This window comes from Pelophylax lessonae, assembly GCF_965119305.1.
Source record: "Pelophylax lessonae genome assembly, chromosome: 4".
Taxonomy (NCBI): domain Eukaryota; kingdom Metazoa; phylum Chordata; class Amphibia; order Anura; family Ranidae; genus Pelophylax; species Pelophylax lessonae.
In genome coordinates this window covers 185812730-185829928 of record NC_138771.1, presented here as the reverse complement: position 1 = coordinate 185829928, position 17199 = coordinate 185812730, and the positions used below count along the sequence as shown (strand labels likewise).

At 47.9% G+C, this 17199-nt stretch overlaps 1 protein-coding gene across 1 annotated transcript in view; it reads right to left on the bottom strand.

Annotated features, from left to right (window-relative positions):
- Positions 1-17199, bottom strand: part of LOC309552579 (uncharacterized protein) — a gene marked incomplete at both ends in the record, with an annotated part of 229609 nt that overhangs the window by 79727 nt on the left and 132683 nt on the right. The window contains one exon of the mRNA XM_082253527.1: positions 16081-16190. Coding sequence (XP_082109653.1) covers positions 16081-16190 — 110 coding nt within the window. The remainder of the gene's footprint in view (positions 1-16080; positions 16191-17199) is intronic.

The window sequence follows — 17199 nt, the reverse complement described above, 5'->3', positions numbered from 1 at the left end:
GGTTTCCCAGGGCCATCCACCTAGCCCTGCCCCAGAAGTGGAAGAGATTAAGTGCACCGATGCCCAACCACTTATGTCTCAAGATGAGTACATGGGAGGACCATCGCGGCACGTCTCAGATAATTTTGAAACACATGTGCCAACTGCTGCCGAATTCCGAATTGTGGAGAACGACAAGGGTTGCAGGGGTGAAGTCTGCGTGCAAGATGATGTGGAGGACGATGAGATCCTTGACCACACATGGAATGAACGTCATGCAGGTGACCTGAGTGCTTTGGAGGAAGAGATGGTGGTCGCACAGAGCCACCATCACAGCAGAAGAGGGAGCAGGGTGCAAAAGTGGAGCGGCCGTGGCCCTAGACACTACGCCTGCTACTGCCCAACGCAGCAAGGGACCGAGCACACCAAAGCCAGCTCAAAGGAGTTCCCTAGTGTAGCAGTTCTTCAGACAATGTGCTGATGACAGGACACGAGTGGTTTGCATGCTGTACAATCAGAGCCTGAAGTGAGGCATAAACCTTCTCAACCTGAGCACAATCTGCATGACCAGGCATGTAAGTGCAAAGCATGAGCTGCAGTGGAGTAGACACCTCAAAAACCAAGAAAGGTCTCTGGCTCCTCCTGCTTCCTCTTCTGCTGCTGAAGTCTCGGCCTCTTCATCCACCTCTGTAGTGACAGTGGCACCTGCCACCCCGCGAACAGAGGATCTGCCAGGAACAGCACCACTTCACCACCAGTAACTGGGCCTCCATGCAAGACCTGTGTGCCTTGTTGCGCTGTAACATATGCAGACTAGGCCGCAATGTAATCTTTTTTCCCTAAATGGGTGTTTATTGAATAGCGGACTAGAACAACAGTATCCAACGAGTGTATCTCACAGTAAAATATGCAGACTAAGCCGCAATGTAATATTTTTCCCCTAAATGGGTGTTTATTGAATAGCAGAATAGAACAACAGTATCCAATGAGTGTATCTCACAGTAAAATATGCAGACTAAGCCGCAATGTAATATTTTTTCCCTAAATGGGTGTTTATTAAATAGCAGAATAGAACAACAGTATCCAATGAGTGTATCTCACAGTAAAATATGCAGACTAAGCCGCAATGTAATATTTTTTCACTAAATGGGTGTTTATTGAATAGCGGACTAGAACAACAGTTTTCAACGAGTGTATCTCACACGTACAGATACAGACTATGCCACAATTTAATATCTTTCTGTCCCCTAAATGTTTTTTTTTATTGCAATGCGCAATACAACAGTATGCAATGGGTGTATCTCACTGTAACATACGCGGACAGGGCCATAATTAACTTTTTTTGCCCCTAAATGTTTTTTTTATTGCAAGGCGCAATGCAACAGTATGCAATGGGTGTATCTCACTGTAACATACGCGGACAGGGCCGCAATTAACTTTTTTTGCCCCTAAATGTTTTTTTTTATTGCAAGGCGCAATACGACAGTATGCAATGGTAGTATCTCACTGTAACATGCGCAGACAGGGCCGCAATCAACTTTTTTTGTCCCCTAAATGTTTTTTTTTTTTTTTTTTCCATTAGGGTCCTTTCACACGGCCGCTCCGTGTGAAAGGTCCGCTGCGGGACTTTTTTTTTTTTTTTTCCACGGAGCGGATGACATTTGTGTCATCCGCTCCGTGTGTCCGCATATCATCCCATCCGTTTGCGGATGATATGCGGACATAATGTAAGTATATGGCACTGCGGATGTCAGCGGATGACACCGCTGACATCCGATTTTCCTTCCTTTCCGTTTTTTACACGGAAGAAAAAATGGGGTTCTGTTCCATTCGTAAAAACGGAACAGAACTGAAAGGAGGAAAATCGGATGTCAGCGGATGGTATTCCGCTGACATACGCAATGCCATTCACTTACATTATGTCCGCAAATCATCCGCAAACGGATGGGATGATTTGCGGACACACGGAGCGGCCGTGTGAAAGGACCCTTAAAGTTTTTTATTAGATTTAAAAGGAACAGTACAGATTATGACATATCATAACAAAGGAAAGGAAATACATATTGCAACACGGATATGTACAGCATGTAAAATGATCATGCAAATTTTACCGGCAAGAGTTTTGGGCAGACCATTCAAGATGTAATACGTCACACATTACAGTATACGTCTTCCAACATGGGCGCATACGGAGATTTGGTTGTGGTCGGCAAGAAGGAGAGAAGGGGGGAGGGGAGGGAGTGGAGAGGAGGAAGAAGGAGGGAAACGAAGTATATGGGGAGTGAAGGAGAATGGGGAGGGAGGGGGAGGAGAGACATGAGGGAGGGGGTAAGGAGAAAATAAAGGAGGGGAGGGGGGGGTGAGGGGGGGAGGAGGGAGGAGGGAGGGATAAGAGAGAAGGGGGGGGGAATTGGGAAGGGGAATTGGCCTAAGGGAAGGAGATTGAGAGAGGAAGGGGAAGGAGAAAGAGGATGGGCGGGAGGAGGGAAAAGGAGGGGAGGAATAGGTGACAGTAAGAAGAAGCATAGCTGGAAGGGAGGAACAGGGGAGGGAAGGGAAAGGGGGGAACGAGAAGAGGAAGAAGTAGAAGAAGAAAGGGGGGAGAGGGGAAGGGGGGCAAGGGGGAGGGCGGGGCGGGGAAGGGGATAAGATGGGGGAGGGGGATGGGGAGGAAAATGTAATAAGGAGGGAAATAGAAGAGAGAGGGAGAGGGGGGGAAGGGAAGGGGGAAGGGGGAAAAAGGGGGAGAGGGGGGGACATGGGAGGCCACAGGGTAGGAGGATAGGGGAGAGGGGGAGAAAACCTGTGTGTGGATTGTCTACAAATCATCAGAGTATCGTGTTCAATAGCCATATCCAGCAATAAGTAGGGGAATGGTGGAATTAGGGGATAACAAATAAACGTAACAAAAACAACCGGTCAGCAGAATAATCCAAGAGCAAGTATTCAGCAGAGTAATATTATTAACCTTTAGTTGAAAGCCAAGAGGACCATAAGGACCACTCACGGTCAAATCTGGCGCTATGACCAGCTTTGCCTGCGAGAATGCCCTCATAAATAGAATTAGTTTTGACCATGGCAATTACCTCTGAGGGGTTGGGTACAACATCTGATTTCCATTGTCTAGTTACCAAGCTGCGGGCGGCCAGTAGTATATGAGTAACTATGGAGCTACTCTCTGCCGGGAACTTCTCGACCCCCACATTCAATATCGCTAGTGCTGGAGATGGGCGGATATCTGAGATTATAGAGAATATCTTGTTCCAGAAACTGGTTAGGTGTCTGCAAGACCAAAACACATGAACAAGGTGGGCTACTTCGCCACACCCCCTCCAGCACAAGGGTGAATAGTTTGGTACAAACTTAGAGAGGCGGTATGGTGTGAGATACCATCGTAGGTTTATCTTCTGGGATAATTCCCAGTGGTTAGTGCAAGATGAGGCTTGTCTAACCGAGCGGAAGGCTGCTTTCCACTGCTCATCAGTAAATGAATCCCCCAGATCAACCTCCAACTTTGTAAGTGGGACAATTTTACAATAATCCAACTTGTTGTGAAAAAGGTTGTAGAAAAGGGAGGTTCCTTTAATCGAGCGAAGACTACCCAACAGGAACGTCCAACCTCTTAGGGGCAAGTGGATGTGAGGGGATGCCAAAGAGCGGAGGAAATGTGCGACCTGTAGATACCTGTAATGTTCAGAGTAAGGAAGCGCGTATTCTGCTTGTAGGCTCTGGAAGGGTTTGAGGGTGTCACCTATCAGAATGTGGTCCACATTTGTTATGCCCCTGCTAGCCCAAACTCTGAAGGAGGAATGGGGTATAACTATTTCCAATACTCCCATAGGGATAGGGACCCTTGTTTTTTGGGATGACGGTAGCGCACAGGCTGTGAACGCCCGCCAAGCCAGTGTCATGGTCTTACCTTCTTGCTGTTCTCCTTCGTTTGACATGTGCTGGCGGCCATCTTGGTTTCTGGGTTTCTTGTAGCCTCCCACTCTGCGGCTCCTCCTTCCCACTGGGAGGAGCTGGATGCCTAGCTCATATATATAGGAGGTCTGTGGCTTCAGTTCCTTGCTTGGTCCTCCTGTGTTCACATGCTTCTAAGACTGCTGCTGCTTCTGGTTCCTGATCCTGGCTTCGTCTGACTACCCTGCTGGTTCCTGATCCTGGCTTCGTCTGACTACCCTGCTGGTTCCTGATCCTGGCTTCGTCTGACTACCCTGCTGGTTCCTGTTCCCGGCTTCGTCTGACTACCCTCCTGGTTCCTGACCTCTGGCTTCGCAAGGACTCTGCTTCGGTTTCGCCATCTGTTTGGACTTTTGCTTTACAGCTTGATTTTCAATAAAGCCTTCTTATTTTCACTTATCTGTTGTTGTACGTCTGGTTCATGGTTCCGTGACATTAGGACCAAGCCATGAATTCTGACGGTACAGGGCCATCCTCGCTACTCACGCTGGTTGCCAGACTTGATCAGCAGGATTACCTGTTGGGTCAGTTCGCCGTGGCGTTGCAAACCCTGCTTGAACGCACGGCTCATTTCGCTCCCGTTGCCGATGGGTCGGTTGTCGCTCCTGGGCCCGCTCCTACTGCCGCTCCGGTTGTTGCGCCAGAGTCTACCCCGACACCTGTTGTTGCGCCTGCAGTGTTTCGGGGTATGACCGGTTCTGCCCCCCTTCCACAGCGCTTTGGGGGAGAGCCAACTCAGTGCCGAGGTTTCCTTAACCAGGTGGGCATTTATTTCGAGTTGCTGCCACATGCCTTTCCTACTGAGAGATCAAAGGTGGGCTTCTTAATTTCGCTGCTCTCGGACAAGGCCTTGGCCTGGGCCAGCCCTTTATGGGAGAACAACAATCCGGTGGTTGCCGAGTTTTCCGGTTTTGTTGCTTCTCTTCGGAAGGTATTCGATGTGCCGGCTCGTGCTGCCTCTGCTGCGAAGCTCCTTATGTCCATCAGGCAGGGTTCACGATCCGTAGCTGAATACGCCATTGAGTTTCGTACCCTGGCAGCAGAGGTGGGCTGGAATAATGAGGCTCTGGTCGCTGCTTTCTCTCATGGTCTCTCGGATGCCTTGAAGGATGAGGTTGCAGCTAAGGACCTACCAGTGGAGCTCGAGTCTCTTATTTCTTTCCTGATTTTGATTGACACCAGACTCAGGGAGAGACCTTCCTTTAAGGAGAGTCTGCGGAGGCCTCCTAACAGATTGGCGCCTACCTTTGCTGTCCCACCCGTGCCTCCCTCTCCTCCCACGCCTCCTGGGGATGACTTGGCTGGGGGTGAACCCATGCAGCTGGGGTTTGCTCGCCTGTCCGAGGGGGAGAGGGTACTCCGGAGACGCGAGGGCCGATGCATGTACTGTGGTCTCGGTGGGCATTTTCGGTTGGCATGTCCGAACCGTCCGGGAAACGCTCGCACCTGAGATCCTGTCGGGGGCAGATCTTGGGTGGAGTCTCCTCGTCCCCGGTTTCCCGTGTTGACAAACCACTGATCACTGTTGTCCTCTCCTGGGTCGGGGGCTCGGTGACGACCCAGGCGTTGGTGGACTCTGGTGCTGGTGGTTTGTTCATTGATAGTGTGTTCGCTGCCGCCAATTCCATTCCTCTGCAGGCTCGAGGTTCTCCACTGGCTCTTGAGGCGATAGACGGCAGACCCCTTCTGCCGCCACACGTGACTCATGAGACCCTTCCAGTGGGGATAGCCATTGGTGCCGTTCACAGAGAGTCGGTCTGCTTCCAGGTTATTTCGTCTCCACACTACTCGGTGGTCTTGGGGTACCCCTGGCTCCAGAAGCATAATCCGACTTTCGATTGGAGATCGGCCGAGATCCTCTCGTGGTCACCGCAGTGTGGGGCCAGTTGCATCCATGGGCCTGTCAAGTTGCTGTGTAATTCCTCGGACTCTCTGTTGCCTCCCGAATACGAGGAGTACCGGGATGTATTCGATAAGGTGCGCGCGGTTGCCCTACCTCCGCACCGCCCATACGATTGTGCCATCGAGTTACAACCTGGTGCCGTTCCTCCTCGTGGCAAAGTCTATCCACTGTCGGTAGCGGAGAATGAGGCCATGGAGGAGTATGTGAAGGAGGCGCTTTCACGCGGACACATTCGCAAATCCTCGTCCCCGGCAGGGGCTGGATTTTTCTTTGTGAAAAAGAAGGGCGGTGAGTTGAGGCCTTGCATCGATTACAGGGGTCTCAATCGCATCACGATCAAGAACGCTTACCCGATACCCTTGATTTCCGAGCTGTTCGATCGCCTTAAAGGGGCTACGGTCTTTACCAAACTCGACCTGAGGGCGGCATATAACCTCGTAAGGATCAAGGCGGGCGATGAGTGGAAGACCGCGTTTAACACCAGGACCGGTCATTATGAATCTTTGGTTATGCCCTTTGGGTTGTGCAATGCGCCCGCAGTCTTTCAGGAATTCATCAACGATGTTTTCCGTGACCTGTTGCAGCAGTGTGTGGTGGTCTATTTGGATGACATCTTGGTATATTCTGAATCCATGGAGACCCACATTCTGGATGTCAGACGAGTGTTGCAACGGTTACGAGAGAACAAGCTGTTCGGTAAGCTTGAGAAATGCGAATTTCACCGATCCCAGGTAACCTTCTTAGGTTACATCATTTCCGCTGAGGGGTTCTCCATGGATCCTGAGAAGGTTTCGGCTGTCTTACAGTGGCCCCAGCCCAGTGGTCTTTGCTCCCTGCAGCGCTTTTTGGGCTTCGCCAATTATTATCGGAAGTTCATCAGGGACTTTTCCATGCTAGCCAAGCCTCTCACGGATCTGACCAGGAAGGGCAGTAATTCCCAGGTCTGGCCGCTCGAGGCCATCCGAGCTTTTGAGGCTCTAAAGTCTGCCTTTGTGTCGGCTCCGATTCTGTCGCATCCCAACCCTGGGTTGCCCTTTGTCCTCGAGGTGGACGCGTCTGAGACGGGAGTAGGCGCCCTTCTGTCTCAGCGTAGAACACCAGAGGGTCCTCTGCTTCCTTGTGGGTTTTACTCCCGGAAACTGTCTTCCACGGAATGCAACTATCAGATTGGTGACAGGGAGTTATTGGCCATCGTGCAGGCCCTTAAAGAATGGAGGCACTTGCTCGAGGGTTCGGTGGTTCCGGTCCTCATCCTGACGGACCACAAGAATCTGACCTACCTTTCTGAGGCCAAGAGATTGACACCACGTCAGGCCAGATGGGCTCTGTTCTTGTCACGTTTTAATTACGTGGTCTCCTACCTACCCGGTTCCAAGAACATCAGGGCGGATGCCTTATCACGGCAGTACTCCGACCTGTCCAGGGAGGAGTCAATTCCGACTTCGGTCATACCTCCGAATCAGATCCTGGCCGCCATTCGCACCAGCCTGACCTCTCCCCTGGGTGAGCAGATTTTGGCGGCTCAATCTGGTGCTCCCTCTGGGAGACCCAACGGCAGATGTTTTGTGCCTGAGGAGTTGCGCACTCGGTTGCTGCGAACCTACCATAACTCCAAGACCGCGGGGCATCCTGGAAAGAATCAGCTGTCCTGGGCTGTTTCACGTCTGTTCTGGTGGCCTTCCCTACGTTCCGACATCGCCGCATATGTAGCGGCATGCTCCGTTTGTGCCCAGAGTAAGTCCCCTCGGCACCTTCCGTTGGGCCTTCTGCAACCCATAGCCACCGGGGAGCGCCCATGGTCACACCTGGGGATGGATTTCATTGTGGACCTCCCTGCATCCCGAGGCCATACGGTCATTCTCATGATTGTGGATCGGTTTTCCAAAATGTGCCACTGTGTTCCTCTCAAGAAGTTACCCCTGTGTCGGATCGGGGGAGTCAGTTTGTGTCCAGGTTCTGGCGCGCCTTTTGCTCCCAGTTGGGGATTCATCTCTCCTTCTCCTCGGCCTACCACCCTCAGTCTAATGGGGCCGCAGAACGATCCAATCAGGCCTTGGAGCAATTCCTTCGTTGCTATGTCTCCGATCACCAAGACAATTGGGTTGACCTCCTGCCTTGGGCTGAGTTTGCCAGGAACACGGCGGTGAACTCTTCCTCTGGGACGTCTCCCTTCATGGCCAATTATGGGTTCCAACCTGCCGTGTTACCGGAGGTATTCTCTCCCCAGGATATTCCGGCTGTGGAGGATCACCTTTCCGTCCTACGTGCTTCTTGGGTTCTGATCCAGAAGTCCCTTGAGGTCTCTGCGCAGCGCCAGAGACTCCAGGCTGATCGCAGACGAGCGCCTGCTCCTTCCTACCAGGCCGGAGACCGTGTATGGTTGTCCACCCGCAACCTCAACCTTCGAGTGCCCACTCCCAAGCTGGCGCCTCGCTTTGTTGGTCCCTTCCGAGTGCTTCGCAGGGTAAACCCGGTAGCCTATGCCCTTGCGCTTCCTCCTGGCATGCGGATCTCCAACGTGTTTCATGTCTCCCTGTTGAAGCCACTGGTGTGTAATCGTTTCACTTCCTCGGTTCCTCGGCCTCGTCCGGTCCAAGTGGGCAATCGTGAGGAGTATGAGGTGAGCAATATCCTGGACTCACGCCTGGTCCGCGGTCGGGTGCAGTTTTTGGTTCATTGGCGTGGTTATGGTCCAGAGGAGCATTCCTGGGTTCCCTCCGCAGATGTCCATGCTCCTGCCTTGCTCCGAGCCTTCCACGCATGCTTCCCTCAGAAACCGTTCTTTACTCCGCGGAGGAGGGGCCCTTGAGGGGGAGGTACTGTCATGGTCTTACCTTCTTGCTGTTCTCCTTCGTTTGACATGTGCTGGCGGCCATCTTGGTTTCTGGGTTTCTTGTAGCCTCCCACTCTGCGGCTCCTCCTTCCCACTGGGAGGAGCTGGATGCCTAGCTCATATATATAGGAGGTCTGTGGCTTCAGTTCCTTGCTTGGTCCTCCTGTGTTCACATGCTTCTAAGACTGCTGCTGCTTCTGGTTCCTGATCCTGGCTTCGTCTGACTACCCTGCTGGTTCCTGATCCTGGCTTCGTCTGACTACCCTGCTGGTTCCTGATCCTGGCTTCGTCTGACTACCCTGCTGGTTCCTGTTCCCGGCTTCGTCTGACTACCCTCCTGGTTCCTGACCTCTGGCTTCGCAAGGACTCTGCTTCGGTTTCGCCATCTGTTTGGACTTTTGCTTTACAGCTTGATTTTCAATAAAGCCTTCTTATTTTCACTTATCTGTTGTTGTACGTCTGGTTCATGGTTCCGTGACAGCCAGCAGCGGGGCCCTAACAGAGATGGGTAGCTTCTCTAGCGGTAAAGGACGCCAAACATCCGCCAGGAGCACCGTCCGCAGGGGAAGGGGAGAGCAGACGTCCTCCTCCAAAGAACTCCACACTGTATGGGACCCTGGAGCCACCCAGTGTTTTAATTGAGCCAAATGCAAAGCGAGGAGATAGTCACCGACATCTGTCATGCCCATTCCACCGGCGGTCCAGTGTTTGGAGAGAAAGGAGTGGGCACTTCTTGGCCTCTTCCCCTTCCATACCAGCCCCTTCAGCACTGCTTGAAGTGATGCAAGAATTTGACAGGGAACAGGAATCACTAAAGATCTAAATATGTAGAGAATTTGGGGTAGAATAAGCATTTTGAACCAGGCAAGGCGGCTCGACCAGGTAAGTTCGGTTTTCATGATTCTCTGGCACTCCTGCGTTATTTTAGTTATTAAAGGGGGGAAGTTTGTATCAGCCAATTGATCCACCGTTGGGGTCAGTAAGATCCCCAGATAAGGTATATTGTCCCATTTCCACGTATAGGGGTACAAAGTTTGTAATTTACGACATAGTTGTTGAGGTAAACCTAGGGGAAGGATCAGGGACTTCGTGAAATTAACCACATAATAGGAAGCCAGGCTAAACTTTTGCAGCAGTGAATGTGTGGCTGCTAAGGACTCCTCTGGGTCTGTCATGAAAATTATAACATCATCTGCGATACGCTGGGCCCGGAGTGCGAGCCTCCCGCACAGATATGGATACTGGGGCATGGTCGGACCACGTGATGTTATGAATGTTCGAGGTTTGAGTCAGTTGTAACAAACGCTTGTCGACCAGGATCATATCAATGCGGGAGTAGGTATTATGCCTTGAGGAGTGGAATGAATAATCCCGTTCTCCCGGGTGGTGGCATCTCCATACATCGAACATCTCCGCCTCGTGGAATATGGACTGTAGGGCTGGAGGGGATCGTTTGGGTGAGGAGGAGATGTCCAAGGAGGGATCTGCCATTGAATTAAAGTCCCCACATACTACCAAAGAACCATATTTATGCTTGTCCAATAAGCGAAACATCTTCCGCCAGAAGCGTGTCTGACGCGTGTTGGGGGCATATGCGTTCAAAATCGTAAAAGGGGCATTGTTCAGTTCGCATTGCAGTAAGAGATATCTTCCCAGTGGATCTGAAATGACCTTGTGTTGGGAAAAGGCGACAGAGTCTTTTACTGCTATTAGAACTCCTTTGCGTTTGCAGCTGTCCGAGGCTGTGTAAATATGAGGGAAACTTCTGTGTGACAGTACAGGGGCCGAGGACTGCATGAAATTAGTCTCTTGTACACACAGGAGATCACTTTTAAGCTGTAGAGCCTCACGCCACATAGACGCCCATTTAGCAGGATGGTTGAGGCCGTGTACATTGAAGGAGGGGATTGTGATAGCCATTATTCAGGTGTATAGAAGGAGATGATGTTACCTGATCCAGTACGTCTTCTCAGGGAGCACAGAGACAGCTGTCCGTGGAGCCACAGTGGGTGAGGAAGGCAGGGGCCTTCTGTATCAAGTGTCCTTTTGAGGTGTTTGTAGTCCGTGGTTGGAATCTGCTGACCAAAAGGGAATAGGAAAAAAAAGAGAAACAACAAAACAAAAGAGCAAAGGTGAAATGCTCGGATTGTGAGTAAAAAAATTGAGAACAAACTCGTGAGAAGGTATACTGCACATAGTCATGGGGGGAGGTTAGGGCGGGCACTATGGCCAGACTCAGGGAGAGGGCCTTTGCGTAAAAGCTTGAGGTGGCGACCCTTTGGGCTGTTTCTTCCCCTTTTTCTTATGGGTGACCGTTTGCCAGTCCTCAGACAGTGGTGAGATGCGACCGGATGGTCCTTGAGGGGTATGGTCTTGGTCTGGGAGGAGACCCCAGGACTGAAGTAGGTCCAGGCCAGCTTGCATGGTGGAGACAACGTGGGGCTTGTTATTGTATGTGACCGTGAGCTTCACAGGGAACCCCCACCTATAGATAATGGAATGGTTCCTGAGGATTTTTGTTAGCGGATATAAAACCCTCCGTTGTTGCAGGGTGTATTGTGACAAGTCTGCAAATAACTGGAGTCTGGAGTATGCTTCCGGGACAGGATCCCGTTTTCTAAATGCTGACATGAGGTTGTCCTTTACATGATAGAAATGCACCCTCATAATAACATCCCGGGGGATCTCCTCCGGTAGGTGAGAAGGTTTAGGGAGGCGATGGATTCTGTCAATAACAAGTTCAGACTGTGGTGTGTTTGGGAGGACCGCCAAGATAAGGTCTCGTGCATATTGGTCCAGGGCACCGGGGTGCACCGACTCCGGGACCCCCCTGATCTTGACATTGTTCCTTCTCGACCTATCCTCTATGTCAGCTAATTTAGATTTGAGCTTGTCAATCTCATCCTCGTGTGTGTAGTGGGCATCGATCAGTTCATTGTGTGAAGCTGCAAACTCCCCCATCTTGGATTCAACCCTGTCCATGCGTCCTACCAGGGCCTGCACCTCCACCTTGAATGCACCAACACATTCCATCATATCTGCGTGCATGGAAGCACGCAGAGACATCATCATGTCCCTGAGTTTAACTTCAGAGACCGGCTTCTCGCTGGCAGGGAAGGTGTCTATGTTTGGGGACAGTTCCCGGGTTGTGTTAGTGGATGAAAGATCCCCCTGGCTTACCTCCACGGCCGACATGTCCCCTGATAGTCTGGGCTTGCTTTTGACAGGACTCCTGGACATCGGGGTGGAGGCCGCCGGGGACCTAGGTTGTCCTGCCTTCTGTGCCGAGGTGTGTGGAGGGCTAGGCGAGGAGTGAGAGGTCCCGCTGGATGAGGCCGGAGATCTGCCGCCGCCGCCATCTTGGCTGCGCTGCTTGTCCTGGGCCATAAAGAAGTGCTGGAGCTGCCGTGGCTGGCAGGTCTCCTTTTTCTTTCTGGCCATCGGTAACGAAGGCAGGGCGAGTCCAGCGATCACACAGCTAGGAGCAGGCCGAGATTTGAGGTGTTAGGGCGCCGATGTTAGTGGATTCTCTCCCTGGTCTGGCAGAGCTCTGTGCTCAGACGTCCATGCTGTTACGCGGCGGCCACGCCCCCTCCCTAAATGTTTTTTTTTTATTGCAAGGCGCAATACAACAGTATGCAATGGGTGTATCTTACTGTAACATATGCGGACAGGGCCACAATCAACTTTTTTTTTGCCCCTAAATGTTTTTTTTTTATTGCAAGGCGCAATACAACAGTATGCAATGGGTGTATCTCACTGTAACATACGCGGACAGGGCCTCAATCAACTTTTTTTTACCCCTTAATGTTTTTTTTTTATTGCAATGCGCAATACAACAGTATGCAATGGGTGTATTGCACTGTAATGTATGAATGAAAAACTGAAAAAATAATTGTCCCCTTAATTGGTACTTGTTGAATAGCAGATTTGAAATGCAGTGTCTGTCTAAATGCTGTAAGTCACAGTAAAATATGAAGGAAAAAAGTTTTTTTCTTTTTAAAATGCAGATTAAGCAGACACATATGCACTGAGGTTGCAGGAAATGCCCGCTACACACCGCACGCCTAACAGGTTGGATACTGTTGTTGTTCTATTCCGCTATTGAATAAAAAAAAAAAACCCATTTGAATGAAGAACTGAAAAATAATTTTTTTACCCTAAATACTGAAAAAAAAATTATTTTCCACTCACAATTGATGCTTTTTGAAGAGCAGGTTAGAAAAGCAATGTCTGTCTGACATACAGTCTTTAAATTTAAATATGAAGGAAAAAAATGTTTTTTCTTTTTTAAATGCAGATTAAGCAGACACATATGCACTTGAGGGTGCAGGAAATGTGCAGCTCCGCATGCCTAACAGGTTGGATACTGTTGATCTATTCCGCTATTGAATTAAAAAAAAAACCCATTTGAATGAAAAACTGAAAAATAATAATAATAATAATAATAATAATTTTTCTTGCCCTAAATACTGAAAAAGAATTATTTTCCCCTCACATTGGTGCTTTTTGAAGAGCAGGTTAGAAAAGCAATGTTTGTCTGACATACAGTCTTTAAAGTTAAATATGAAGGTAAAAATGTTTTTTCTTTTTTAAATGCAGATTAAGCAGACACATATCCACTGAGCTTGCATGAAATGTGCAGCACCGCACGCCTAACAGACTGTAAAAAAAAAATTTCACCTTTCTCCTCACTTGGCTCAGGTCAGGGCATAAAGATTGTTCACTGCACCCCCACACAATACAATCAATGTAGATTGCTGTCTGATTAAAGCAGATTGTTCCTATCCTATGCTTTCCCTACAAGCAATCTCTCCAGCCTGGCCCTACAGTAAACTCCTATCTCTCCCTCCGGGCAAAAAGATTGTGCACTGCACCCCACACAATCGAATCAATGTAGATCGCTGTATGATAAAGCAGATTGTTCCTATGCTTTCCCTACAAGCAATCTCTCAAGCCTCTCCCTACAGTAAACTCCTATCTCTCCCTGAGCAGCAGCAGTCAGGAACCTGTCCCTAGTATAGTTATAGCAGACTGACGAGCGGCGCTGTGTGACTCCAGCTTATATAGAGTCTGGGTCACATGCTGCATTGGCCAATCACAGCCATGCCATTAGTAGACATGGCTGTGATGGCTTCTAGGGCACACTAGTTAAACGCTTGCTGATTGGCTGCCTTGCACCTGTTGAAAGCGCGCCATTAAAACAGCGCCAAAACATCAAATAACGTTAACGAACAACGGACAGTACCCGAACATACATTGAAATGTTCGGGTTCGGGTCCAGGTACCGAATACCCAAAAGTCCGGTACGAAAAATACAGTCCAGGTTCGCTCAACCCTATTTATAACTTAACCTTGCTTTAAACTTCTCCAAAAATGTATCCCTGACTTGTCTGATGTGTTCTTCAGCCTTCATGATGCTCAGAGCCGGCCTTAGGTGTTCAGGCGCCCTGTGCGAGCTAATCCTGTGCCCCCCCCAACCGCGCGTGATCCCCACCCCACACATTTTCTTGAACTTTTTTGCACTTTATTTGACTTTTCTTTTTTATGATCACTAATAACTTAGCCCCCTTACATTAGAGACCCCCCACAGAGCCCCCCCTTACATCAAATACCCCTTTATATTAGAGATCCCCACAGAGCCCCCCCTTACAAAGACCCCCTTACATTACAGACCCCCACAGAGCCCCCCCTTACATCAGAGACTCCCCCCACAGAGCCCCCTTACATCAGAGACCCCCCTTACATCAGAGACCCCCCCACACAGAGCCCCGTTTACATCAGAGACCCCCACACTGAACCTCCAGCCTGCGGTCGCCGCTTACCTTCCGCTGTGCGGCCTGATCATCTGCGAGCTGTGTTCGCCGCATGCGCCCCTGTTGCCCATGGCGCTCTGTGCGGCCGCACAGCTCGCACACCCCAAAGGCTGGCCCTGATGATGCTGTGTGCTCACTAAGGTTTTCTAACAAATCTCTTAAAGAACTTAAATTAAACACAGGTGGACTTCTGAAGGCAGTTGTGTCCATTAGATTTTAGTTAGGGGTATCAGAGTAAAGGGAGCTGAATATACAGTAAATGCACACTACACTTTTCAGATATTTATTTGTAAAAAATGTTGAAAACCATTTATCCTTTTCCTCCCACTTCACAATTATGTGCCACTTTGTGTTGGTCTATCACATAAAGTCCCAAAAAAATACATTTACATTTTGATTGTAACGTGACAAAAAGTGGAAATTTCCAAGGGGTATGAATACTTTTTCAAGCTACTGTACAATTTCTAAACAAGACCATCTAATTTAAGGTTATTAAAATTACTTTTCCTTTTTAATCTGCAGCACTTGCATTTTCTGTAAAGTTCAAAGCAGTATTGCAACCTGGGGGTCTCCTTTGCACAGTTGGACTATAGAACTTCCCCAGAAATGTAATTTTCTGCTTGTGTTATACGCTCACTGGTTTTCTGCTCACTGGTACAAATCAAATTTTAGGCATCCTCTGCAACAAAAATGTCATTTTTGGTGAGATACTCCCAAAGGGTTAATCACTTCAAAGTGATACAAACACTGTAACTTTTCTTATCAGAACCATAAAAATGCACCAGCTGATTAAAATTAATTAGTCACCCCCATTCAGAATCAGTATCCAAAAGACAGAGTTGAGCAAGCAGCTTTCAAAAAGGAATCTGAAAGAAAGTTTGTTAAAAATCCATGCAGTGTACATTGATTGCCATTAAATGTATTGTTTTAGGGTTTTTTTCAACAAAATTGGAGTTACTTTGTAAAAAATGTGTTAGCTGTGTTTTGGTTTTCTTAGTCAAGTCCACCTAAATCTGCTAGTTCATCTAACACCCCCTCTCCCCAGGCTGACAATGCTGCTGTTCAAAGTTGTCACTATTATCTCCTGCAGCAAAGTGGAGACACCCTAAGAAAAAAAAGCATATTACCGGCCTGATCATCAAGGGAAAAATAAAGGAAAAAAGTCTAAAAAGAAAAAAGGAACACAACCATCACAGATAAAGATTGGTATGCTGAAATATGTGATTTTCTTTTTTTTAGTTTTGGGGTTTAATACTACTTTGAGGTGGCATGAGCAAATATGCTCAAATCATTTCAGAGTATTTAAATAATTACTACACTAGTGAATATGACATATAATTGCCAACTCATACTGTATGTACAGGTAAAATCTATAATTCCCAATTCCATGCTCTTCTGTAGTTGGCATTCATTGTGCCCCAACATGACTTTTCTATCATTATATTCTCTTTTTATGTTAGCGCCACCAGACTGCACATAACTTCAACTTTTATATACTGTTTTAAATTATTAATAAGCAGAATCTAAACAAACGTGTTGTTTATGGTTAAAATTGTATGTAAAATGTGTGATAGATAGTTGCTTACTGAAAAATAGGCTCTTCGTCGTTTTCATTTTGCAGGCTGAGTGTGATTAAACCACGGCAGAACATTGGGTTTTCCTTCACATTTTCAACCTTGATTGAGATCATAAATTTCTAAGAGCACAAAAGGAGAAAACTTTACTCGTGTAATGTACAGGCACTTACAACACGCACTAGTTTAAGTATATCTAAAATGAAAACTTTAATTTTGGATAACTGTTAAAATCCCATTAGGTTTTTTTTCTTACCACCTGTGTCCCATTGTGGAGATATTCCTTTACTTCCTAATCTATAAACACAACACTAAGTGTGAGCAAATTTCTCCAAAGTGAGGAAACCCCCTCTTAGAAATTTAATTTTAGAACAAGTGTCTCTATTGGAGGATTTCCCTTCTATTCCTCTTCTAGTGACAATACAAAATTCTGGATTTTTCCTCACCTTCGGTCCCCATGACAAAGGTATCCATAACAAACAGAGCAAGCTATTCTCCCCAGAGAAGACCTTGAGAGCAATGAAAATCTCCCAATATACAGTATCCAAAGTTTAAAAAAAAAAATTTAGATATATTTTAATTGTAGTTTGTTATTATTATTATATTAATAGTAGTAACTGCATTTAAATGATTATATCACCTACTTCACTTCACATGTGCCATTAGTCCTGTGTTCTCTGCTGGTTTTATTTGTAAAAGAAGTCCATGGTACAAATACTTATTTGATGAATAATAGCATATTCTGTCACTTCACAAACATTTGTATGTCACCGGCAGGGTGCTATGGGTTGTCATGGTTAAGGGAAATACAGATCCAGAATATACTCTATATAAGATCATGTAACTATGATTGTGAATATTTATCGACGATATATAACTATACATGTATCCAATTCATACAAATGTATGGAGAATAAATGTATGAGACATCTTTCTATAATATTTAAAAAATATGTTGACTGCTAGTAATATAATAATAACAAGTAAATAAGTAAGTCAATGTGTGCATTTTTGAGATTTCCGCTGAGTGGTGACTCCTTTGTCTGTCATATGGCATCTTATGCATCCTTCTGCCCTTTGGCCACCAGGGGCGCTCACTCTGGGAGGTTTTACTGTGGGGGACGAGTGTGC